General features: G+C 41.0%; 1 protein-coding gene across 3 annotated transcripts in view; it reads right to left on the bottom strand.

Annotated features, from left to right (window-relative positions):
- The window catches only part of LOC309595225 (annexin A2), a 74,975-nt gene that overhangs the window by 23,906 nt on the left and 25,475 nt on the right, over window positions 1–25,594 (bottom strand). The window contains exons 1-2 of one of the 3 annotated variants that reach the window (XM_082321911.1): window positions 5,970–6,103; window positions 1,058–1,117 (exon numbers count right to left, since the gene is read on the bottom strand). In XM_082321911.1, the coding sequence (XP_082178037.1) occupies window positions 1,058–1,105 (48 nt within the window). In that variant the 5' untranslated portion in view covers window positions 1,106–1,117; window positions 5,970–6,103. Of the gene's footprint in view, window positions 1–1,057; window positions 1,118–5,546; window positions 5,569–5,969; window positions 6,104–25,594 lie in introns of those variants that run through there. The other 2 variants (XM_082321912.1, XM_082321913.1) reach the window with 2 other exon arrangements.

Genomic DNA, 25,594 nt, shown 5'->3' with positions numbered 1-25,594 from the left:
ATTCCAAAAGTAATTCTCTGTTGAAACAAACACGGCCAAGAAATCTGAAGAGTTGACTGCTTTTGCAGTACAAAATCAGCTTTATTACTTACCTACAGTACACCAGCCCGTTCTTTGCAACAGCTCTTTCACAAAGATCATATGGTATAATTTATTTCGCAACAAGTAACAAAAATAGGCAAAAAGTTTTCTTGTACCAAGCTCAGATCTGGAGTTACCAGCTATAAAATTTAAAAGTATAGCAAGTTTATAAGCAATATGATGAAATAATGCATGGATAGGATTCACTTCCTCTTCAGTGACCATCACAGAACCACAAATTCATGGCACGACACCCTGACACGGCACTAGTAACCCTACCATCTAATGTTGCAATGTAAGAAATCAGAGTGTGGCTTTCCGGTATTTCAATAAAACTATCAAGCAAGTGTGGATGTGGTGGAAAATACACAATCAAAACCACGATTCTTTATGCTTTTCAAAACAGAAAATAAGAAAAGAAGTTTGAGAAAATAAGTTTTTTCAAGAGGTAGTTTGGTCTTGGTGACAACCATCACAGAAATAAGATTCCCAATATTTTAATTCCCATTAAGTAACGTTCTCCATTTCTAATTGGGAAAAAAAAAAGAAAAAGAAAAGAAAACTCAGAAGGTATCAGGAAAACCAAACACATTTCCATCTTCTCTTATCATCTTTAACTCACTTGTTCCTTTGGAAGAAAGAGGGACCACAGATGCGAACTAGCCATTCAGCTTCTCCTGTGATCTCTTTTATATGCCCCAGCACATGAATACTGGTCACACTGCTGGCCAGTTAGAAGAACTGTCATTAAATCTAGTCACCTCATCTAACTGTCCTATGGTTTACAGCTGCTTTGTGGCTGAAAATGGATCACTGCTGACTAGGTTTTTAGTCAATGTAAGTTTAAGTAGAAGAGATGTGTTGAATCTTGTAAACTGTACAACTCAGTACAATTATTGGTAGAGACTCCTGTAAAAGAAACAAGATGTGGCAATTAAGTAAACCAAACTTTTCTTGTTTAGATAATAATACTTACATCTCCTTCAAGGCTGAGCTTGCTTAAAATTTCATGGACAGTAGACATCTTGAAAGAATGCTGGAGGAATAGAAAAAAAAAAAATAATAAAACAAGTAGACATAAATATATTTACAATTACTTCAGTGTGTTATATAGTCCTGAAACACTGCAGCACTGAAAGTGAGATAGTCCGATGAATCTGCTAACCCCAAGCAAGAAAGCAGATTTAAGAGTGTCCAAGCCACACCACCATTAATAATGCAACAGTGAGAGGTCTTCATTCTATTGTACAATAAAAATTAATCTTTACTCCTTAAAAAAAAAAAAACATTTCTTCTGCATTTTAAATACTTAAACTTAGGAACTGGAGAATCTCTACCTTAGAAACAGAATCAACTAAGCCTACAACTCAGTACCAGGAAAACTGTGCCCAAACATTATAGCCTGGTCCAGCTCAAAGCCAAAAAGCAGCAACAAATAGTAGCATTTAAATCAGATGGCAGTTCCTCAAGTACTCATGGAATACATTGAAACTATTTATATTCGTGCAGACATTTTATAAAATCGTAATGCTGTTCAATCTTTAATCCTGGACAGAGGCCACAAATGCCTCTAATATCATATGGCTTTGTAGTGGCTCCCCAGTAATAAAAGAATCACAGGACAAGCTACAAACACCAATTAGTAAGGTGATTGTCAGATACTAGGTAACAAGGACTCTCTTAAAATGTTAGCTCCAAGAGCAAGAGCCATTGAGGCAAGATAATCGATATCATTGCTCCACTGCCAGAACCTGAATAACACCTTGCTAACATATATAAAGGAAAATAGGGAAAAACCCAACCCGGAGGTAGATTATACACATTGCAGAAATGAACATTGAGGTGATATGCTTATGGTACAACACCCTGCCTTTTTTCAACTCTGGTTTCTAGTCAGGGAAGTTTGATAGAGCTGTATTACTGTTTTACTGGAAGGGTCTTTCAACTAAGGAAGAAGTTTTTTCCAAAGGTTATAAAGCAGAGGCGATATTAAGAGGCTTGATGCATTCCCAAAACTCTGCTCTGAAATTCCTCTACTGAAAGGACAGACATTGCTACTCACATTACCTTCTAGTCATCCGGGTTGGCACCTGCAGCAAACATTATTTTGCCTGTTGAAATTAAAGCTTGTTTCTCAGAAACTCTACAATCAAGCTGTAGGGAGCATTATCAAACAGGGAAAAAAGTTGGTTTGATGGGAGGTAGGAGAGAAAGGACAGCAACGCGTCAAGACCAGTGACATTCCACTAGCTGGTAACTGAGCCTGGAACCAAAACTGCACTATTTTCAGCCTCACTGGGCGCCACTCCCTTCACTTCCAGGCTGTCATCGGTTCCCCCAGTCCAGCTCACAGATACCACGCCCTCCGAGCCAACTCCCAGCTATTGTGCAGCAGTCCTGGGTATGTCCTTTCAGATGGTTTTCAGATTCTTTTTTTATCCTCCATCAGTCACTCTTCTGATGGTACTGGGGCTTTCTCAGGCAAGCAGTACTAGCTGCCTAAGCAAATTTCCCAGGCAAACCAAACTCCTCTCCACTCAATGATCAATCTGAAACCAAGAGCTCAGAGAACCAGCAAGAAGTTTGAAATAGTTTCTTAATACCAGAGATCTGGTTAAAATTCTAGAGCAAGTGTTTATTTTTTGTTTTAGCTCCTGTAAATCTCCCATACATCAAGAGAAAAGCAGAAATCCTTACTTCTAGCAGATATAGCGAGTGTTACGAGAATAAAATGCAGAAACACAATTATAAGGCTTTTGTAGTGTAACTCCTGTAATCACACCTTTCCTTACTTAGAATACAGAAAGAAAACCTTTCATCTTCTGAAGCAACCTAGGTATAAGTAACAAAAGCAACTTTACCTCAAGGAAAAATTAAGATCCCAGGGGAGGAAAAATAAGACAGAGAATGAAAAACTCAGTCACGCATCAACTTATTTGAGAATAAATCTTTTCCAGAGCAAAAATCCAACCCAGCCCTTTAAAGATAGGCTGCAGAAGTTGTAATAATCTGCTACCTGCTATTGGCACTATTGACCATGCTGGTTAGAAAGGGATGATGTATTACCTAGTTATGAAATTCTTAATGTTTACTCTAAATAAAATGAAGTACCTAACAATGAGACCTTTGTACTCTGACAGTATTACAACCAATACCAAAGATGAGCAATTGAAGTCCTTTAGTCTTCCTCGTCACAAGGAACTGAAATACACCAGTGAGAGCTGAAGCATAGCAATTGCAGTATAATCTTTCACAAAACAATCACTGAACAGCTTTTTCAAGACTCCTGTTTCTAAATCACTTAAAAAACCACATTGAATCAGGCTTGTTGGAACAAAAAACTTGAACAGAGTCCAGGAACAGAACTAACACACCCTCCCATAGAGCTGGAACTGGGAGGTTCATACCATCAGCACACAACAATGCTATAGCAACCGACCGCCCATCAGCAGCAAGCTGGCAAAAGAAAAAAATGGGAGTTTTTGCAAGAATCTTTGCAGAGAAAGTTCTGTACTCAGAGAACAAATGCATCTCTTCCCACACTCTGCTTTGTAAGGCACAGACTCACTGTTGAGAACAGACTCACTGTTCTCTGATGATAGACTGATCTTATCTGATGTAGTTTTGACAAGTTCTGGGTGGGTTTGAACATGTAAATAGAAAATACTTGCACCAACTTGTTCTTCCTTACACTGGAAAAGAATCAACTTCTACCTTTCAGCTGTAAACTAATACTTCAATACCTTAAGGCAAGTTTCTACGACCGGTTTTCCTCCTAAATCCACATTATGTAATCCTGAATCATAATGTTATTCTACTAAAAGAGATAGCATCTGTTTTGACCTCGACCCCCGCAGTAATCAGTGGCTTGCAATTCTGTTATTATATCGGGCCTAGTCTGTACGCCGTACCTTAGCCCCATAACTGTTTGGTGACAGAAGAGCGTGTGTTTAAAAAAGCAGCCCCATATCTCGACTCCCAGGGGCAGCTCACGTACATAGCAGCAGAAAAACCCCATGTGATCCATGGAAAAAAAGTGTCAGGTATGCACAAACAACTACATTGCTCAATAAGCAGAGTTAGCATTTTAAGAAGCACTTATTATACTCTTGTAGACAGAGATTGAGCAAAGGGTGTTCCCAGGCATCTGAGCCAAGGAAACGGCATCCCCGGAATGAGAGAATGGAAACTCTTTCACTTGGAGCACATTTGTGTCAGGTCTCCAAAAACTAGGGCAAGGCCTGCCAACAGAGGAGATGAGAGAAAGTGAGGAAGATCTGCCATATCTGCTGTAAATGAAATAAGGACTCAAAATCATTCATTTATATACAGTGCTAACCACAAGTGCAAACGAGCCAGGCTGTATCTCCCCAAATCACCCGATAAGGTTTAGCAAATCATTTAAAGCCACTACTTGGAGAAAAAAATAGCTTTGAAGAAAAGGATTTCAAAACCCATTAACCCACACTACCACAAATATACTTTAACCGTTCTCTTCCACAGATACTGTTCCATTCCAGGAAGATACTATGCATATACAAAATTAAGGACTTTTATTTCTTCTAATTCAAGTTGTTCTCATTTCTGAGACTTTATAGGAAAACCTCTTTTTTTTTTTTAATCAAGGCAAACCATTCCATACATTAGCTAATGGAAGCTGTACTCGATAGGGCTGCTTATCACAACTAGCTCCACCAACAGAAGGCACACATAGGGATGGATCACTCAAGGGCACAGAGATTCCAAAAGACTCTTTCACTCTTGACCTGTACGTCGGGGTCTGCACGTCTCTGTGCAGACACAGCATTTGAATATGAATGTAAGAACAACTAACATTAAACAGAATTAAAGCTGCCATGCATAAGAACACAACTCACTTCTGCATGACTATCCTGAAATCATTTCCAGTTAAAACACATGGCAACATTCCTTCGCCCTACCTCCCCTCCTCACTGGAGGAGGAGGAAGTGGTGTCCAAGCTGACTCACAATCCAAAAGGCAGCAGCAAGATCTCGGCAATTCTGCTCATGGCCGGGGCAGGGTGGGAGAGCCGTGCCCAAGCCTGGCTCTGCGGGCAAGGAACCGCACAGGGCTCCCCGGCACGCCGCGGGCGAGAGCAAAGGCAAACCTCGGGTACGCACCGGCTACCCGGAACGCTCCCCGTTCAAGGGCTTCTCTCCTGCCCATGCCAGCGGCTGCATCTGCAGCGGCGCGGGCAGCCGCAGCCACAGACCGGGGGAGAAGGGCAAGGGCCGCTGCCCCGGGCCGAGTCCGGCGGCTCGGGCGGCTCCGGGCTGCGCCGCGCCTGCAGGGGAGGCTCCAGCCTCGCTGCAGCTGAGGGAACACCGCCTTCCGCGGCCGGCGAGGCTGGCCGGCCGGCGCTGCCCGCGGCTCGGCTCGGCTCGGCTCCGGGCTGGAAAGTGAATTTACAGTATCGTCGTTAACGCAGCTGTGCCTTTGTGTACCTTAACCAGGAAGAGAAGAGAGTATCTGGGGAGGTTTGACGAAGTCTGGGACGGGTTCCCCTTTTCTGAGCGCTGCCGCCACACCCAGGGCTGGTGCGGGGCGCACGGAGCTCTCCGGGGGCAGCCTCGCCCCTAGAGGCCGCCGTTTCAACGTGCACCGAGCACGGAAAAGTAACGGGCGGGTAAAGCCGAAGGAAGAGGAGAAAAGCGCGGGGCGCAGGAGGGCGCCGGCCGCACCCAGCCACCGCCCCGCTCCGCGGCCGCGCAGCGCCTGCTCCGCTCCCGCCCGCCCCGCTCCCGCCGGCAAAGCGGCTACCGCGGCCCGACACCCGCCCGCACCCCGGCCCGGCCCCGCGGGGCTGCCGCCGCCTCCCCCCGCTCCGTGCCGCGCTGGCGGGGCCGGGGCGCCCGGCGAGGGCTCACCTGGCCGGGGCGGGCAGGGCGGCTCTGGCGACGGCTCTGGCGGCGGCTGGGGCCGGCGGGCGGCCCGGGCGGGGTTTTGTAGGGCCGGGCGGGCCCTCCCCGCCCCGGCGCCCCCCCGGTCCCCGCGGCGCGGCGTGGCGCGGCGCTGACTCACCCGGCCGCGCCCGCCTCCCGCAGCAGGAAGGGGCGAGGGACGGGGTGGGCAAGGGTAGGGCAGAAGCGGCCTCTCCCTCCGCATCCGTGTCCCGCAGGGCCCCGTCCCCGTCCCCGGGAGGCGCCCAGGGGGCTCCCGAGGTTGCGGAGGGGGCGCCGGGCGCAGCCCCAGCCCCGCTCCCCACGGCGCGCCGCGGAAGCGGCTCGGTAGCTGCCCACCTTTCGGACGTGAGTGAAGAGGCCCCCGCGGCGCTGCCCGGTGCCGCTGGGGAAGGCAGCCCCCCCGCCCCTACCCCAAGCCCCTGCCCTCCCCCCTGCGTCGCTGGGACGAGCAGGTTGTCGTTGCAGCCTGTGCTTTGAGTTCCCCAAAGCAGCGCGGCTGTGATGGTGCTCGGGCTCTCGGGCAGGGCACCGCAGCTCATTCCCAGGCACACGGGACAGCCCAGGCTGCAGCGCAGCGGCCCGGACCCCTAGCCCCCGGACCCCTAGCCCCCGGAGCCCCCCAGGCTGGGCACTTGCTGCCACCGAGTCAGAACGGCACCCTGCTGCTCTGGGCTCAGACACGGCCAACCCAGTTCCCTACAGCCTGCAACCTACAGCCAAGCCTGCTTCACCCCAACAGTATTTAACAATCAGCGCTCAGAGGTCAGCGTGTAAATCCCCGAGTATCTCGGCTGCGAGAAGTCTAAATGACGTCTGCCACGAGCAATAAACGCTAGAAGACCAAGCTCTGCTCTGAGGCCCACTGAATCATGCTCAAACAACCCAACAGCCATACCACACCCAGAAGGGGGAGGGGAAATCAAAACTTCTGCCAGTCTGACTAGTGAAAAATAAATTATTGAAGCCCAGACGTTACACTGGTAACAAAAGCAAGATACAGTTAAAAAGTATTTGCAAAAGAAGATCTTCAGCTGGATCACCGTAGATTACTGTTTCATCACAACAGCGTGGCCAATTTACTGGTGATCAATCTCAAATACTTCAGAAAAAAGCAAGCACTCCCCATTCCTAATATATGCAGTTATTCCTGTAATTTAAGTGGGTTCTTTTTTTTAATCCCCTGCAGGTAAATACCTTTGGGTAGTCCTTTCAAGAGTATGTTGTCACAGAGTGGTTTTGATTCTGCAAAGAGATATTTGCCTCTGCTATAAGGGATTTTTGTAGGCATAGACAGAGATGTCTTCTGGCAGACAAAGAGGGTAAAGAAGTTTTAGGCTTGGCCAGGTGCATAAAAACAGTGGTTGCAAAAGCAGGCAAGAGACACAAGAACATGGGCTGAGAGACGAAGTAATTGCTGGGATGAAACAAGATCAGAGATACAAAAAGGGACAATTAAGTAATACTACACTAGACGTCAAACATCACATGGAGACAACAGACTGGACGGGTGAACTGGTCATTGCAAAAGGTGAAAATAATGTTAATAGCCCTTTTCTGAATAAAGAAACGCAACATGAAGGGGACAGCCATAGGAAAAGGCATATCATGGCACAGCGTTTTGTCAGAGAAGAACATAAGTGCCGGTATTGCATTAGTTTGACACGTTAGCTTTCTTTTTGGCAAGGCCACTGGGGTTATTTCTCTGTGTATTAGTGAACTTGTCTTTAAAAATTAATGGCTGGCTATCCCACTTCCACCAGCATCTGTCACTAACAGTTAAACAGATAATTTCCCCTGCTTTTCAGGTTTCTTAGAAAAAAAATCACTGGTGACTTAGAAAGGTGATTCACAGATCAAAGATACTTACAGTCCTAGAAGTAACAGCCATTCCATACTGCAGTATTCATGAGGGGCTTTAAATAGGGATAAGCGGCTGAGCAGAAGCCAGACGGCCAATTTGCCTACTAATGGATGCACAGTCCCTCAGGGATAGTTTTTTTACCCCCATCTCTTGTCAAACATTCTTAAAGCAAAAGCAGAAAAGCATAACCACAACACCCTCAGCTGAAAAAAAAGTATTTTCACATATGTAATGTATTGTCAACACGCAACATATATGTTGCATTCTTGCATAAAATTATTAACGAATTAATTCAGAGATGAACACATTCATTCTCTTAACGGAAGGTCCATTTACCTTTCAGTCCTCTACTGCAGTCTGTTCCAATGACACTACTATTCCCATTTCCTTAGAAAAATTTCTCTTTTTAATAACTCAATGCTTCTTAAAATTTGAAGCAGCTCATATGCCACCATTAATCTTAGTTAACTAGATCTTCATAGGAACAGTTTGCAAAAGCTTTGATATCAAGTGAACTATTATCATCATAGCCACATTAACTGCAGCCTAAAAAGATTTTCCAGCAATTCCAACAGCATCGGAAAGGGAACAGAGATGTTGTGCCTAATATCCAACTTAATAATCAATTATTCAATCTCAGAATCACACATTCACCTCAGTTTAAAATAGGCAGCAGCCTTTCTGAACTTACACAAGCTTCAGGGACTGTTGAAGTGATTTCAAAAGAAAAAAGACTGACAATAGGAAAAAAAAGAGCAACCATATTCAGAGTCATGAAGATATGAACACTATATTCAAACACATTATGAATTCCCTCAATTGCTCTCCGCTTATGTAGGTCAACTGACATCAAAGGCACTTGTACCAGCTGGGGAATCTAAGTAGTATGAACAGCAGAAAACACATTAACACTTTTGGCAGACCAACCAACCATCCCCTAATACGAAGGCCTGGTGATCCTGCCCATGGAAATACGATATAGTCTTCATACCTTTAAGAAAAAACTGCAAAACCAGTGGGTTGAAGAAGGCAGCAGTTAGACTGTGCAAATAGGAAAGACTTCTGTTATCTGCCTAACAAGGAAAGGAAATTAATGCAATGGGAGAACAGCAGCCAAGTGCCTGCATCACTTTTTAAAATCAGATGTAAGCTTGTAAGTCACAGGTTATTTCAGAAGACCTACCCAAAGCTTGGAGGGTTTGTATGGCACCTATGACAAGGGGTTCTGGTGCATGACCACTGCTCCTGAGCACTACCTTAAAGTAACTACTGTCAGCATTAGGGTGGATAAAAGGCTGGGACAAGGACTGCACTTACCACAAGCTCAGTGTCTCTCTGTGCCTGCCTCACAGATGATTTACTGGAAGAAACAGGCTGCAACTAGCTTGCAGCAAAACAGTGCCAAGAAAGGTTTTCAATTTGTTTTCACATTGCTTAGTCCCCACACTCCCTTAAAATATCTGCATAGGAGGTCATATTTCAAATAACTGGCAACTACTTCAGCTGCAATTACCTATTTGTGATCTCCAGCTTCCTGCATGCTGACCACAGAAATCAGAGAGAGAGCACTTTTGTTCACTGGAGCTCCCCAGGGTCCTGTGGATGGAAAAACAAATGTAAACGTGCTAACTTCTCATTGTTCCCTTCTGACAGCTCATTGTGACTGTGGTTCATCCTATACTCTATGGACATGCTGTAGGTCCACTTACTCCGTCCTCTCAGACTCAGTGACATTACCATTGCTAACTCTCCCATTATTTTGTTATTGCTTAATAATGTTTGATACTAATTTTATTTTTTTTCCTCCCTCTTTCAGTTCAATATACCATTGTATTCCACCTCACCAATTTTTCTTGTCATTATCTTCTTCTTATGTTATACTACTGGAGGCTTGATGTGCTTAACTTGAATATTCAATTTAAGTTCCTCTCTGACCCAAACTTTATCTTTGCCATAACATTAGTGCATATGGGGTCACGCTGGCTCTCAATAGATTTTTCTCTTACTTCTGTCCCCGATTGTTTGGCTCCTTCATCTACACAGATCTTGCTCATATTCTTTCAGGATGCTGTCTACAAAGAATCAAAGACGCATTAACACTGGACTTACAAAGGCCACAATTCTCTCAATATGCATTGCCTACTTAAACTTTTTTCTTGAATATAGAAAGAAAAAAGGGGATCAGGACAAAGGACTTTCTGGTTTAGGTGTGGCTGAGCCTCTATGTACGGTGTTGCTTCCCTGAATGTCTTATGTTGCAAGAGGATAATATAAATTCCATTCTGATTAACATATGGATCAGGCAGACCTCTGGGTGCTATTTTTGCACCTTGATTATTTGGTCTAATTTGGGAACTGCCATGATACAAATACACATAGATCTGTTATTAGCACTTAAGAGTAATCACAGGTTACAGAGAAAGTAAGTAGAACTTAAAAGTTATGCTAGTTGGGTTCCCAGGATAACAACTTGGCAAGTTATTATGTCTGTGGCTATAGAAGAAAGGAGGAAGGAATTCCTGAAAGCACACCTAGACTGCATTGGTAAAACTCTAAACACTAGAAGTGTTTAACTTGTTTTGGGTTTGGTTTTTCTTTTTTTTTTTTTTTTTTTTTTTTTGGGGGGTGGGCATGTGAATGCAAGTTTTTCATTAACATCCATAATGATTTACTTTAAATCTTGCAGAACTGTAGTTCCAATGTATGTTTTTGAAAAATACACTGAATATCAGAATACCAATGCCATCTTTTATCTAATACAATACCAGAGAACCAGACATCTTGTTAGGTGCTCCACCTAACGACCTAAGCCCTTGGATCAATTCTATTCTGTGCAATCTCATTCCTACACCACATGCACATTCCTGCACAAATGTTATTCTCCACTCAGAACTTCATTTACTTGAAATAATCCCTTTTAAAGAGCTAGGCTTATCTCTGGAATGATCTTGTGTATTAGCTAGATCTTTAATATTTTGTTACCTGTGTATTTTACAAATGAAGCATTATAATAGATAAGGTAGGTGGCATTTGCTAGTTCAGTCTGGGTAGAGAGAGATAGTATGCTTATGAATAGGACATCCAGGTTAGAAACTGGACACCTGGACTGTATGCCTTGCAGTGCTATGGTTTGCTGTGTGATCTTAGATTGTTGTTGCCTTCTCACTGATCAGGTCCTGTCTTTCAACCGTTAACTCTTCAGGACAAAGACTAAGTATTGCATCTGCTAAAGAAAATGCTAAACAACATAAATTACTTCATCAACATACAGGAATAAATTAGATTCATCAAATTGTTTCCAGTTTATCTTCATCTGTTTCATACATGAAAGCTGATGTAACCTTGGTTAAAGGATATATTTTAGCAATCATTTTAACTGACGAAGATATGACAGGCGTTATATTCTACAGTTACTTCCCATGCAGGATCTCGAAGCGCTTCACACATTACATTAGAACCTGAGAGCAAATACTTTTCATGGCTAGTAAAACATCTACCTCTCTCTCCCACCACCTGGCTGCATCTTGCATGTGACTTCCAAAAGTCTCCTGTTATATCCTGATACTGTTTTATCACTGGATTTGTCTTCAGCTACTTCTCAACTCTATATTTGCAAATTCATTTCTGTCTGCTGTTCAGTATCCCTCCTCTGACACTTTCATGCATGTCTGACCATAACCATAGTTAATTTCTTTCCAAAGATTTTCCTCATCACCAGTGTAAATAACACCATCATCCTCATCCTTTTATCTCACAATCTCAGTGGATCCTTTCACTCTAAGCCTATGGACACAAGGAGCTTGCCTCCACACAGAACCAGATGCTTGGGTGACTTGGGACCTGAATCAAGACAAGGGAGTAACAAAGCAAAACATTAGCTAAGATTATAGTTACAGGACTCAGTTGGAAAGAAAATCCTTCAACTATGCACAAAAGCTAATAATAAAGAAAGCTGTCTCAGGGCACATATACAGCCTAATTAAAGTCACTACCAATTGCCAAAACCCATAAAATTTGAGTCACCGTGGTGGAATCCCACTACATTGGCTGTCCACTGTTAACAGAAAACAAGATGGAATCATCTATGCTCTGTCAAGATGCTCAGAAGGAAGCAAGATCCTTTGTCACTCTCATCTAGCTGACACAGGTAACAACATGGGCCAGCAACTTCAAAGGTACAGTAGGCTTGTTTCCCTCATGACTCAGTCCAGGCTATCGCATCGTCCTTCCTTCCGTTTCGCATGCTAACTAGAGTAAGTCCAAGAGGTATATACATTCAAGTGACACAGAGATTCAGCGAGGAATATGCATCCTGAACAAATGGTAACCAAGCAACTGAGATGATACTTTTCTGTTCTTTGGTACACATCTAGTTCCTCTGGCACACATTCATCATGAGTATTAATAGTGTCTGGAGTGCAGCTCGATTTCTAAACTAAAACATGAATCACTAGCAGTTTGGTTTTTCAGTGTGCCACACAGAAGTAATCATCCAGTGTGTGACTAGGAGACATTGCCTAGATACATAAATAAACAGAAATGAAACACACTTGCCAAATTCCTTGTACCGGCATTGCTGGCATGAATAAACTCAGCACCTTTACACTGAATGAAACAGTAGCAGGATATACAAACAGTCACTATGTGTGTAACTGAGTTTCACTGAATTTCCTCAGTCCCTCAGAGACTTCCTGATGCCCTGCTTGATAGTCAGCTGCCTTTTTATCCAAAGATCATGCAATCTGAGATAAAACAAGGGCTGTAAACTGTAATCAGACATTAAAGAAGGCAACTTTACTTTCTGCTCTCAGGTTATCATGCATACCTTCAAGCACAGTTTAATCTACTTAGGGTTGCAGAGTTGCAATTCCATCTGAATCTAGCTATCATGCTGTCTTTGGTCTTACACAGATTAACAGGTTAAAAAGACACATCTCAAAACCACTATGATGAGTTCAGCTTTCCCAGCAACATCAGCACAACGCTGCTAGCATGAACAGACTACCAGTATATATTACAGCATTAAGAGAGATTTTCAACCCATTTAGATGACACAGCACTAAAAACCGTCATAGCTGCCAGCTCTACAATGACGTCTCCCAGACTGCCACCACACTGGAAAACACTGTAGGAAATATTACCAGTGCACGTAGGAGCCCCTAACATCATCCAGAACAGACCGGCATGAATAATCACTACAGAGTTTGGTCTGTCTTGCCAAAGGACAGAAACAGCTATGTAAGCTGCCAAAAGTCCTCAGGGAATTTTCCCTAGGAATAGTGTTAAAACATTTCATGTCAGACCAAGTCTGTTCTGCTTCACTGTTTCCCATCATTATGTGCTTTTTCCACTTTAGTGACTCAGAACACAAACAGTCCCATGGTTTGGATTAATCTCCTGGCCTTTGCCAAAGTACAGGGGAGGCTGTCACACCTTAAATATGTCCCTAGGAATCTTGGGGAATAATTCTGAAAATTTCAAGGAATCTAATTAAGCATCATCTAAACTTACTCTAAAAATCATTAAACAACAGCTTCCTAGGGCAAATCTGCAGGCTGGTAACTGCATACTGCAAGAAGTATCTCCTTTTTATTTAACATCATGCCACCTCTGACATGGCCTGTGAAAATGAACTTAAAAATCACTTACATATTTAAGTTCACTGACCGAAATCAGCATACATCATACTACAGCAATCTGGAACACAGCTGTAAAATTCGAATTAAAATCAATAATTCTGTGAAATAGCAGGAAAGTTTTTTGTGATTTTTTTTGTTTGTTTTAAAGCATATCAACCCTGTTTTAGTACAAAATAACATAAAAAACTTAGGATTTTGAGTAAAAGTTCTTACATGATCTGAACTTCATTACCTAATTAGGCTCAGCTGAAGTACTAGCTGGGGAATAAATGATGCCTTGCAACACAAAGGAATGTCACAAATTCTTGACTAAATATGACTGTCTACACGGATGTCTTTTTTTGCCTTTTCAAGTGACATCTTATAGCTTTAGCTAAAAATCAAGGTGTCGTGGTTTAACCCCAGCCAGCAACTAAGCACCACACAGCCGCTCGCTCACCGGTGGGATGGGGGAGAGAATCGGAAGGGCAAAAGGGGAAAACTCATGGGTTGAGAGAAGAACAGTTTAATAATGAAAGTAAAGTAAATAATAGAACAGTAGTAATAGTAATAATAACAATAATAATAATAAAAAATAATAATACAATAGTAATGCAAAGCAAGTGATACACTGTACAATTGCTCACCACCCACCGACCAATGCCCAGCACGTCCCCCAAGCAGCAATCGTTGCCCCCCCCCCCAACTCCCCCAGCTTATATACTGAGCATGACGCCATACGGTATGGAACAGCCCTTTGGCCAGCCTGGGTCAGCCCCCCTGGCTGTGCCCCCTCCCAGCTTCTTGTGCACCTGGCAGAGCAGGGGGAGCTGAAAAGTCCTTGACCAGTGTGAGCGCCACTTAGCAACTAAGCACTGCTTAGCAAGAACCAAAGCATCAGCCTGTTATCGACATTGTTCTCATCCTAAACCCAAAACACAGCACCACACCGGCTACCAAGAAGAAAATTAACTCTATCCCAGCTGAAACCAGGACACAAGGCAAAGTAACTTGACTTCAAAAAAGATGTTGACTGAGTGAAAGGGAATAGCTGTAATGAGAGATTTGTTTCTGCCAGGCAGGCTAAGACTTGCTTTTCCAGCTCAGAAGCACAGGTTTGAATTCTACAACCAGAGATCTCTCCCTTTAAGGAATCAGAAAAATATATTAAAAGCCTATTGTTTTAGCATGAAGGAGTACATGTAACACTTAACATTTTCATTAACATTTGCTTTCACATAAGCCTTCAGTAAACACTGCTAGTTCAGCTGGACAACTTTCACTTCTGTGCCCTGCGTGCTAGTGCCTGCACAGGGAACAGATCTTTAACCTTTAAGGAGATGAAACGAAAGGCTGTAGTGACAGCACAACTACAGATAATTTTCAAACAGGTCCTCAACGCTAAGGTTTATTTTCCTAGTGCTACTATCATCTAGGAAGTCATTAATACAATAACAAGCCGCCATCACAGTGTGTATAGAATAACTGAGTTCAAAACAGCAGAGGAAGGGAGTGGAAGCCTAGCTGCCTGATCAACAAGAACAGACATGGAGAGACAGACGGCTGTTGTCCTTCCTGTGGAGCTAGTGGCTGTACCAAAGAAAGCCTTCAGGAGGTTTTGCCAATATAGAAGGCTAGAATCCAAAGTTTAAGCCACAGTCTGACATGTGCATACACACACACAGAGTAGCATGAAACCAAAGACATTGAACTTGGCATTTAAAAGCCAAATAAATGTGTACAATATTTTATCTTCTCAGTTTGTCTGTTTGGGCTAGTAGAAAACCTATAAATGGAAGATAATGCATTCTTTTGATAAATACAATGTCGTGTGAAATATCTTCCCTGGAGAAGGTAGGAAACAAACTTAATTATTCATGTACCTGCATACGTATTTACTGCTTGTTCTTACAAAAAAAAGGCTGTAGTGACAGGTCTATTGACCCACAAGTTTCTTTTTCTCCAGAGATAATGACAGTGTCAGTACAATATTCTCTCCAGGTTTCTTAACCTAAATGTGCTGCTTTTGGATTAAACAAGTCGGACTAATCAATCTTAATGCGCATGTTGCTTAGGTTACCCAAAAAGAAGCCAAAGAATTTCAACTGTGATGTGAGCACTTGTTAATTTGGAAATGACTAAAAAATTTATTCAAAGTAGCATGCACAGCTATGCAGTAACTATACCTCCTTTTTATTTTATTACTTTTGCTATTAACAAAGAATATCCAGAGAGTTGCACGAGACTACTGTGCTCCCCCTGTCAATCAAGGGAACAGAACTGCACAACTGCAGTACTGGATGCGTTAACTACATGGTTATGAAATAAATGGGTTTTGACTGCTGAGATAGCTTTTAACACTGCTATATGACCTGCTCAATAGAGGGGATAAGAAGCAATGAGGTTCTGACAGCTACTTCCTTCCCTCTTTTTTAAGCTCAAATTTAACCAGATTACTAAAATATTTGTTGAAGTACTCTGTCTGCCAGGCAGTATAGCCCACACTAGACAGACTGATGAGTGACTTGTTTCAGTAGGAATTTTTTTGCATTCTTCCTGTTTTTTTATTTCTTTTTTAATTTTTAATTGCTTGTGCAAAGATTTGGTAGGTGGAGCTTTTGAATGTAGTGAAACATCAATTGCAACAGACCTGGCACAGGATGGCACTCATGCTGTTCACTCAAGTACGGGATAAACAAATCTTAAAGTCTGCATTAAGGTAAGAGCCACGAACAGACTTGAATTATTTTCAAGCTTGCATCATTACTCCAAATCTGATTTTCAGTGATGAAATGAAGTTCTAAATAAATATTCTCATTTTATTCAGAGATGTTTTTAAATAGTTTCTGAAAAGTACACTAGAAGCATTGATCTCTGAGAGAATTTGGCTACACTGATTATTAACATGGACATTTACAAATTCATTTACAGAGAATTCTTATGTTCTTCTTTCAACACTAAAGTATCCCAGAAGGGAGAATTGACACAAGAGCTAAGGAATCTCAGTGAGACCAGCTACGCTGTATCATTCCTTTAAAATCATAGCAGGAATAAACTACAGCAGCAGCTGTGGTAGCAGCAAACCTTAGAGGAGGCAAGATTAACAGTCACAGGCAAGGCTTTCTGTTCAATGTATTTGGGAAAATAGTCAAGCTCTGAGGTATACAGATGCGTCCTCAAGTCAGAAAATTAACCTATAAACAGAAAGCGAAACTCTAATTGTGAATAACTGCTCCTAACAACTGATTCTGTGCCCAGATGTACAGAGTTTGCCACTTTTAACTTCACATTCAGGTCTGAAAAAGCACTGGACTGGTCAAAAGCTTGTCTATTTTTCTTTTCTCACGGTTGATCATCTAAAGATACCTGTGTGTAAACTCTGGAAGTTTACTATGAGATCACAAAAGATCTTTATAAGGAAATGCCCAAACTTTCTGACTATATTTGTGCAGAGGATGGGCAGTTACACCACTGTGACCTCCCCAGGAACACCGTTAGTGCGTGCTGAATAGATAGGGAACAATCAGACTTCGTTTGGCATCACTTTATCATCTTTCATGGTGTTTTGTTGAGGAATTCATCAGCTCCTTTTCTACCTAAACATACAAGTCTAACTATTCTCATGGTGCTCATACAGGTCATTGCTAGTGAAGGACTGGCTGCATTTACACAACATTATCAGTATTGCTAGCTCCGAGAGTCCCATATTTGTTGTTTTTCTGAAGGCATCAGGTCCTAAAAGCCTGCAATGATGCAAGAATTCAGGATTGCCTGAAAAAGGCAGCGATGGAGAATGGAAGGGGAGTCTATAGCTCTCACTTCAAGGTAAAATTTCAAAAATATAACGAGTCATATGTCCTTGAGTATCAAAAGGCTTGAAACACTCAAAGGGCTCTCAAAAGTATGTCAAGGTTTATTAAAACTCACAATTATTTTTAAACTCTAGATTTTAAGAGTCAGGGTCATTACCTTTGTGCAAAGAATTCTGACAATATCTGGCATGGCAGAGCTTGCTCTTTTTCTTTCCTCACAAATTGTACTCATTTGACAGCAACTAAGAAATGAGAGGCAGTGATGGCGTATGTGCTTATTCTTGAGGCACAGGCAGGTAACGTCACATTCCTAGCCATGCATGCTGCCTTACAACAGAGGAATCTCATGCACATGTGCAAAACCATTTAGCTAAGGACCTCTGAGTAAGTTTCAGTGAAACTGAGATGTATTCATTTATCTTTTGGAAAAAACTGGCTCTAAATATATCTGTATAACTGTCATGCGGACTACCACCATCAAGCTGAAGGAAGCTGGCTTGGCTGATTGGATTATATAGCTTTGGTCAACAATATTAGTATACTTTTCCTTTTGTCTCTTCTGAACAAGGACATTGCCCATTGGAAAAATAAACAAACGGTTTTCCTCTATTAGGGCAATCAAAAATAGGAAATGTACACTTGTAAAAGCATGCTGTGAATAAACAGAATGACGTGGCTACTATGTTTCATTTAAAGAATTAGGGAGTATGTCACTGGGTTCTGTAATAGTCGTCCGTGTCCTCCCTGCCCCTCCCATAGTTACTATTGTTCACTTTTTTCTTTCTGATTTTGAGTTAAAAGTGACAGTGTTCTTTTAACATTTATTGAAATCTTTTAATCACAAACAATAACAAGAAAGATTGAATGTCCTCTGAATTACCTCTACTGTTACACTTCATACAAAACTACCATGATGTCTGTGGAAGAAAGGGGCTTTCATGGCTTTTTTTTTTGCTCACTGGGTATGCATCTTACCACACAGAAGAGATAAGTATCAATACTGAGGAATGCCCTGAAGTCTGCACTAGGACCGATACTGTTTAACAATTATTACACTAAATTATTCTACAAACAATTTAGAAGTTGGCAGTGTATTGCTGCAGCTCCGTAAGAACAACAACAACAAATCTCTCTGCAAGGTATAGGACAATGGTGTCTTCTCAGTCTTACAGCTAGATGGGGACTGGCTTGCCTTCAAGACATAGCCATAAGTAAGAGCAGCCTTGAGATTATCTACAGAAGACCTTCATAAGGCTCAGAATGGCTGGGATCAGCTTTTCGTCAATGACAATCCTCCACCTGCACGCTAGATAGGGCGGAATTCAAATGCTCTGTGCTTAAATAGACTGTCACCTGGCCACCAAAATTGTTTTCTGGCAACCTCAACAATGAAATTTAATTTGGGATATATAATACAGCAATGTATCTTTGAAAACATCTTAATGTAATAATTTTGGCATAGAGAAATGGAATTTGAATTTGCAAACAAAATTTAAGAATCTCTGCAGAAAACCACAATGTAACAGCAACTAAAAAAAAGCAAACATACTTTTAGCACAGAGAAATATAACATACCAAGCAATTACAGTGCCTCTGGGCAGGACTGTGCCCGCACTTGTAAGAAAGGCTGTATTTTGTTAAGAAAGAAGGCGCTTAGTTATGTAACTTCTCAAGAGAAACACCTGAGAAAGTTATACATCCAGTCAGACTTAGACAGGAGGAGAGACTGAAAATCTCCAATTCCTTCCACTGGTAGAACTAAAAGCAGCTTAAATGGACATCAGCACTAAACATTCTGAAAGACCATGTCTGAACTGATTTTTATATTCTTTTGGAGACAAGCTGCTATTTAAAGTACGGGGCAAGCAAATCAGAAGCAAAATAAGTACCTCTTCAAATGGTTCAATGTCTGCTACTGAACTTCACTGCATGGGGCTGGGCAGAGTCACCAGCTGTTGGCAGCTCCCACCTGCCAGCACAGGAATGGATGTCTGGTCACTTGGTCCCAGTTCCCTGTGCTTCCAGCTGCTAGGCTACATTAGAAGACAGAGGAAAAAAACATAGTAAATCTATTCCTAACATATTTTACATAGTGTCTATTGTAGCCCTAAAAGGTTTTGCAGTCCAACAGAGAAGGTGAAGAGGTTTAGCCAGTCACATATGGGAACGAAAGCAGTTTGTAAGTGATTCATTAGTGCATAGTGCAAATAAAGTTGGAAACACACATAACTGCAGAAATAAAGAAAAGTTAGATTTCACAACCAATAACCCATTGCAGTTATTCACGCTAATATAAAGAACTGATAAAGTTCCACGGTTTTGCACGTATGTCAACCAGTAATCTCAAATGCCAGGTAAGAATTCCCCCCTCTAGTCCTCCAAAACTAACTTCAAACTGCCTCAACAAGATACAAAGCTATCAATTTTATCTCATAACAAACACCAGTGAATGGAGAGAACCAGACTTAATATCAGTGACCTTATACAGCATGGAAAACCTTATGTTCTCAGAGGGTTTCTTCTGTTTTTAGTGAAGTGGTTAGTGGCTCAAAGCTGCACTAGCAGCTGGTCATGAACAGCTTCTCAGGGGTTGATAGCAGGTCCAGTACTACTCCGTATTCTTGTAAATCATCTGGGTAACAAGATGGAATCAATCTTCACCAAGTTTGCAGATGACACCGAATGGGAAGAACAGGTAGTTAGAGCAGGGAGAAGAGGCAGAGCGGACAGATGAGCCACTATTCAGAGTGACTTCGACAGGCTGCATGGTTGGGCCAACAAGAATCGCATGAGACTTAGCAAAGATAAAGTCCTGCACCCAGAATGAAATAAAGCCAAGCAGCAGCACAGGCTGCTCCATTAGCACTGGGCTACAAACATCTGCACTGAAAAGCTAAGAGAGAACTGAATACAGAGATCCCTGAGCAATCAGTTTGACCAATTTTCCAGCACTTAGAGCTTCCTGTTTAGAAAGACAGGACAGCACATACTTCCCCCCCTTTACCACGAGGTAAATCTACAGAAAAAAAAAAAAAAAAAAATCTAACGAGGGAAAAATAATTGGAAGATTCTTAAACTGGGTAAGTTACATCTAACCATGCACTCCAAATGCATATTTTAAAAGATATTCTTCTTACACAGATTGACAAAAAGTAGTAATTACATTTAAAAACAAGCTATATAAATTGCAACATAAATATACACAATCCTTTCCAAACACAGAGCTGAAGATTGAAATTATAGGACAGGATTGTGAGATCTGTGGAAGTTTTTTCCTAAACTCAGTGGGTTCAGGCCATAAAGAAGACCAGGATTAGTTAGCTGTAGAGCAACAGTTATCTGGAGAGTAAGATCCAGGCCCACTCACTCTCCTTCAGCTGTCGTCTCCTGCTTCCCACAGCTTTACAATCTGTGTTACATTTAAGAATTTATACTTTGGTGGCATCATAACAGTCAGGCTCCCCTGTATTCCTTCTTTCTCCTCCACAGGTAACTGTCACTTCAGGAGCAGTCTATACAGAACCACTGAGCCAGCAACTAATATCCAGCACATTTTCTGGCTTTACTAAAATCTTTTTAACCAATTATTTTGTTTAGCCATTTTCTTTGTTTCAAATTTCAGATGTTACTGCCTGAAATAAACATGCTATCCCTTTTGCCTTCTCCTCTTATCAAACTCCTTTAAATAGAATTTTATTTTAGGTGCAAAAATAAATGGACTATACTTTTGTACAACATTTGCCTCAAACTCATGAGGGCTATCAGCATTTAACAACATATTCTGCTCTCAGACCCATTTCACCGAGTAGAATTTTGCTGAATTGTTATTAGAGTAAATAATTTGATTTCCCAACGCAGGCATCACATTGGATTACAAAGTTGCTTTTTAGGCAAAGTAACTAACTCACTTTAGATTTTAGTCCATGACACTTCATAATCCTCCATTTTTATGTCACTAATCATGGCACGTTGAAAAGCAAGGCAATCTTTTGGGAAATGGGGATATCTGGCTGCAAGATGATCAAGGACATACTGTCTTACTGCTGTATCACGCTCCTATCTAAAAGGACAAGTTTTGGTCTTCATATGGTGTTAAGACAAGAATCTCTCTTCCCACAGAATCTCATGTAATAAGACCTTATCAGGATGTGGCAGGCTACAAAGACAAATTACCTTAAGAATTTTTACCCCTACTATTACTCCTGTTCAGACATAGAAAAGGCTGTGATATGAGCTAGAAGGAGGGAGCAATTGTTAGCAGAAACAAATTGCTGTTTACCTTTCATGTCCATGCAGATCTGGAATGCATAGACAAACCGGCATAAGACATAAAACCGCTCTACTTTTACAACCAAGAGCAACCCAAGTGACATTGCTCTGTGCCAGTATTTTAAATCCCTCCTCTTGGGGAATATCCCCAAGATTCATTTTCACATCCTCAAAGTCAGGGAGAACAGCAATTTCCTTCCTTGCATCAGAAAGCTTGTTGTGCTATAACTTCTGCGTAAAAATTGTAATTTGTGTATGAATTTCATGAATCTACATGCTGCACGGCCATGACAAAACGAACAGACCACAGTTCTCGGTGGCATGCATTCCACAGAACTAATGACAGTCAAACAAACACTACCACCCACCCATGACACATGAACAAAGCCAGAGTCTTTCAAACAATTAACTCATCGTAGAGCAAATTACTTCAGTCCCACTTAATCCAAAAGAGAACAATCAAATAAAACACAACAGTGAATTAAAAAGCCATCTCATGTGTTGTATACAAACTCCAGATTCCCTACCTATTCTAAACAGATAAGAAACTACAATTAGTATACTATCATAAGTACTATACTAGCATAGTATAGTAGTATACTATTAAGAGAAAGACGCAAGTCTTTTAGACATATAGATACATGAGCAAATAAACCATACACTTCTAACATATGAAACTGCATCGAGAAACTAAATTCCATAAAAGCCTGGCAAAAGTTTTTGTATGTACAAACTGAAAACTGCTTTGAATCCCCACATCGAGTTAGTTCTCTGGTAAAAATGACTCACAGCTAAAGCATTCTATTATGAGAGGTCACTAAGTGCATTTAGGATTTTGTATCAGAACTACTTGTAATTTGCAAACAGCTCTACCTCAGTTCAGCTTGTCATTAGCATATCACTGCAACTAGGAGTAGTAGTGGCCGAAAAAAAAAAAAAAAGAATAAACTGAGTAATACTGTAAATATATCTAACAGTGGGAAAAAATAATCAGAAAATGCTTTGTATTTCACAAAGAATGGTTTTTAATAATCATTCATTGTTTAAGCCTGCTTTAAAAAAAACTGTCTTCAGGATTTTATAACAGGTATACCCCAGTAAACAATGTAAATACTTTATTTTTACTTTCATGACATTAAAATGTCATGTCAAGCCCAGTGAGCAGAAGAATGCTTGATTAGATGTGTGTACTTGGTAACTTCCTTGGTCCAAATAAAAGACTTGGAAGAACATCTTTAAGGCCTTTGTTTTTTGTGTTAGCAGTTTAAGCATGCATACAAACAGCTCTCCAGAACATCATCCAAACAATAATTGGGTCAGACATTTTGAAATAGTTGTTTGTGTTGTTTAAAAGGCAAAAATAGGAAAGAATTCATTGGACTCATTCTTGAAGCTTTCAAGAATTCATGAGCTCTTCTAAAAACAATACTCTTCATAAAGGAAGATATAAGCAGAAATCCAGAAAACATGAAACAAAGGCAATGATAGAGAATATAATTTTTGAGCCTCAATTTTGAGGACCATCTCTGTTGAAATTTTGTTTGATGAAACACTGAAAGTATGTACCATAAAATAGCTGTAATACAGAGAAATCTTCCCTCACAAGCTATCATGTTACTTACAAACACGTGACAGAATACAATGTGTTTGCATACTAACATTCCAAACAACTTCAATTTTTCCACACAACTCATATTCACTAGGAAACCGCATGTCATCACATTGCTTGGCCTTTTCGTAAGTAGTACTACAGTATGTAAGTAGTATTACAGTAATACAGTAAGTATTCTCTTTTCCTAACTTTCCTGTCAGTTTGGGCTCTAAATTTCAAGCAAACTGCTGATATACAGCATAGTCTGGTTGGGTTTTTGGAACGGTGACTAAGGCCTTGATCCTACCACTTGTTCTTCCAGTCAAACCTTAATACCTCAGGTAAGCACTACTGCATATCAATGTGCAATCTGGTATGAGATTTAGGCTGTAGCCATTCAGTAATACAGTAAATAAATAACTGCAGTATTCGTTTTTGAAGACACGCCAGAATCCAAACAATTTCTGGAAATTGTTTTGGGGAAGCGTAAAAAAATATATTTTAACTGTTTAGCTGTACTCCTAATACTCCTAAGTTTCCTAGTGCAAATTTATGGCACATACTATTTAAACAAACACAGCTTTTGTTCCCCAAACCTCATTTGTTACACCATCCTAAAAAGCAAATATATTTTTATAAGTAATTTAAAAACTGGTGGACACTGTGTTAAAAGGATTAAGTAATTAAATCCCAGTTGTTCCCCTTATGCACATTAGACAAAGTAAAATATAATTTAAAAATATGTCAGAATAAAAATCTGTAGTGATTCTGGAAGAATTAACAAAGCTGAAAAGTTATTTTTCTTGTTGTTATGTGATACCAGATATTGCTGTCGACCACTGCTTCACTCTTCAAGGTGTCATTTTTCTATGAAAATCATGAGATCAACAGAAGATACTTTTGTCCCCAACCTCAGCTGCAGACACTTGCCTTTTTTTTCCTCTGACTGAATTTGAGATTTTCCCTTGAAATGTGTCCACTGAGGTAAGAAAGGGTTAAAGGTTTACAGAAGGTTTCAGCTGGGGAGCCCTTTCCCCTACCAGCTTGTTCTGGCTCCTTTGAAGCTGCAAGAAAGCCTCAGATTTTTTTTTCGTCTTGTCCTTCTCCAGGCCATACTTATCACAGCATGGTTCAGCTATTCCTACTTCAGTTGCATTTTGTTGTACTTCATTTTCCACTTTTTCTTCATCATTCTTTGTTTGCAGTAATTCTTCTTCAGCTTTGTAGCCACACCTTCATTTCTAACAGGCTTAGCTGGATTGCCTTTTGTTTCCATAGCTACGGGCTTTCCCTCATAGGGTGTGTCCGATTGTCCTTTCGCCCCAGTCATCTAGACACGTATGGGGAGAGAATAAAAAAAAAAAAAAAACACACAACAACTAGAATTAATGACCTTAAATCTGTATTAAGCACATATACAACTGCCTTCAGAGAACTGCCTTCTACTTCTTGTCATTCCAGCCAGGCTCAGAGGCCACATCTGGACTAGGTGAGAGGCACAGCTGGTCTTCCTGTCACCAGTGGGATCTGACCACTCCTGCCTCTTTTTCGCCCACGCACCTGCATTTCCTTCTGGCAGAACCCAAAGTGCGTCAGGTAATTAGGAACCGATGCACAACTCTATTTTGCCCTCATATGAATTCAGGATGTGGCTAAAACACATAATCGGGCCTAAAAAGCATCCCAAAGTCCAGTATGCTAGGCATAGTTAGCATGTGGCTTTTACACAAATGAGTAAATCTATGCTGAAGAAAAATAACACTTGAAATTTTTCTTACTTTTGAAGTGTCAGACTACTTGTTCAAAACATTAGAGCTGAGAGTGGGATATTTGGGAAATTTCCAAAGCATGACATGCATCACTTATTCACCAGCACAAATTACAGAGCAGATTGGATTCCTAAAATATTTCCACAAAATTTCTATCAAAAGTTTCTTTAGATGCAGACAATTAATTCTTCTTCTCATAATAAATTCTATTCTGTTTTAAAAACAACCACAACAAAACCCAGATGTTAGTGATTTTTAGGCTATATTAATTTTTACTTATCCTAATGATGTCTGGAAGGAAGATTACATTCAAACATCTAAAACATTTTATTTATTTAGATTTAACTAAATCTGCACTCTGAAGAAATGCAGAATATAAATGCTGTGTTAGGTTGTTCATTTTCAGTAAAAAGGAGTAAGCCATCCACGCACAATTTTACGTTTATGTCCGAGACACAGAAACTGTGTTTTCCTAAATTAAGGTACTCCCATGCCTCTAGACAAAGTATATATGCCTCTATGCAAAAGAATGTATTACTCTTATTTTAGAAACAGTATTGCACATATATTGTTACGAATGTTTCACTGTAGAGGGAACAGCATACCAACGAGAATTTAAGCTTCTGTATGGCAGGGAAGCCACCTGAAGTGCAATGAAAGCTTCCTCAA

Source organism: Platalea leucorodia, assembly GCF_965183815.1.
Source record: "Platalea leucorodia genome assembly, chromosome: 9".
Lineage (NCBI taxonomy): Eukaryota > Metazoa > Chordata > Aves > Pelecaniformes > Threskiornithidae > Platalea > Platalea leucorodia.
The sequence above is the reverse complement of the archived record's forward strand: the minus strand, read 5'-3'. Positions and strand labels throughout refer to the sequence as shown.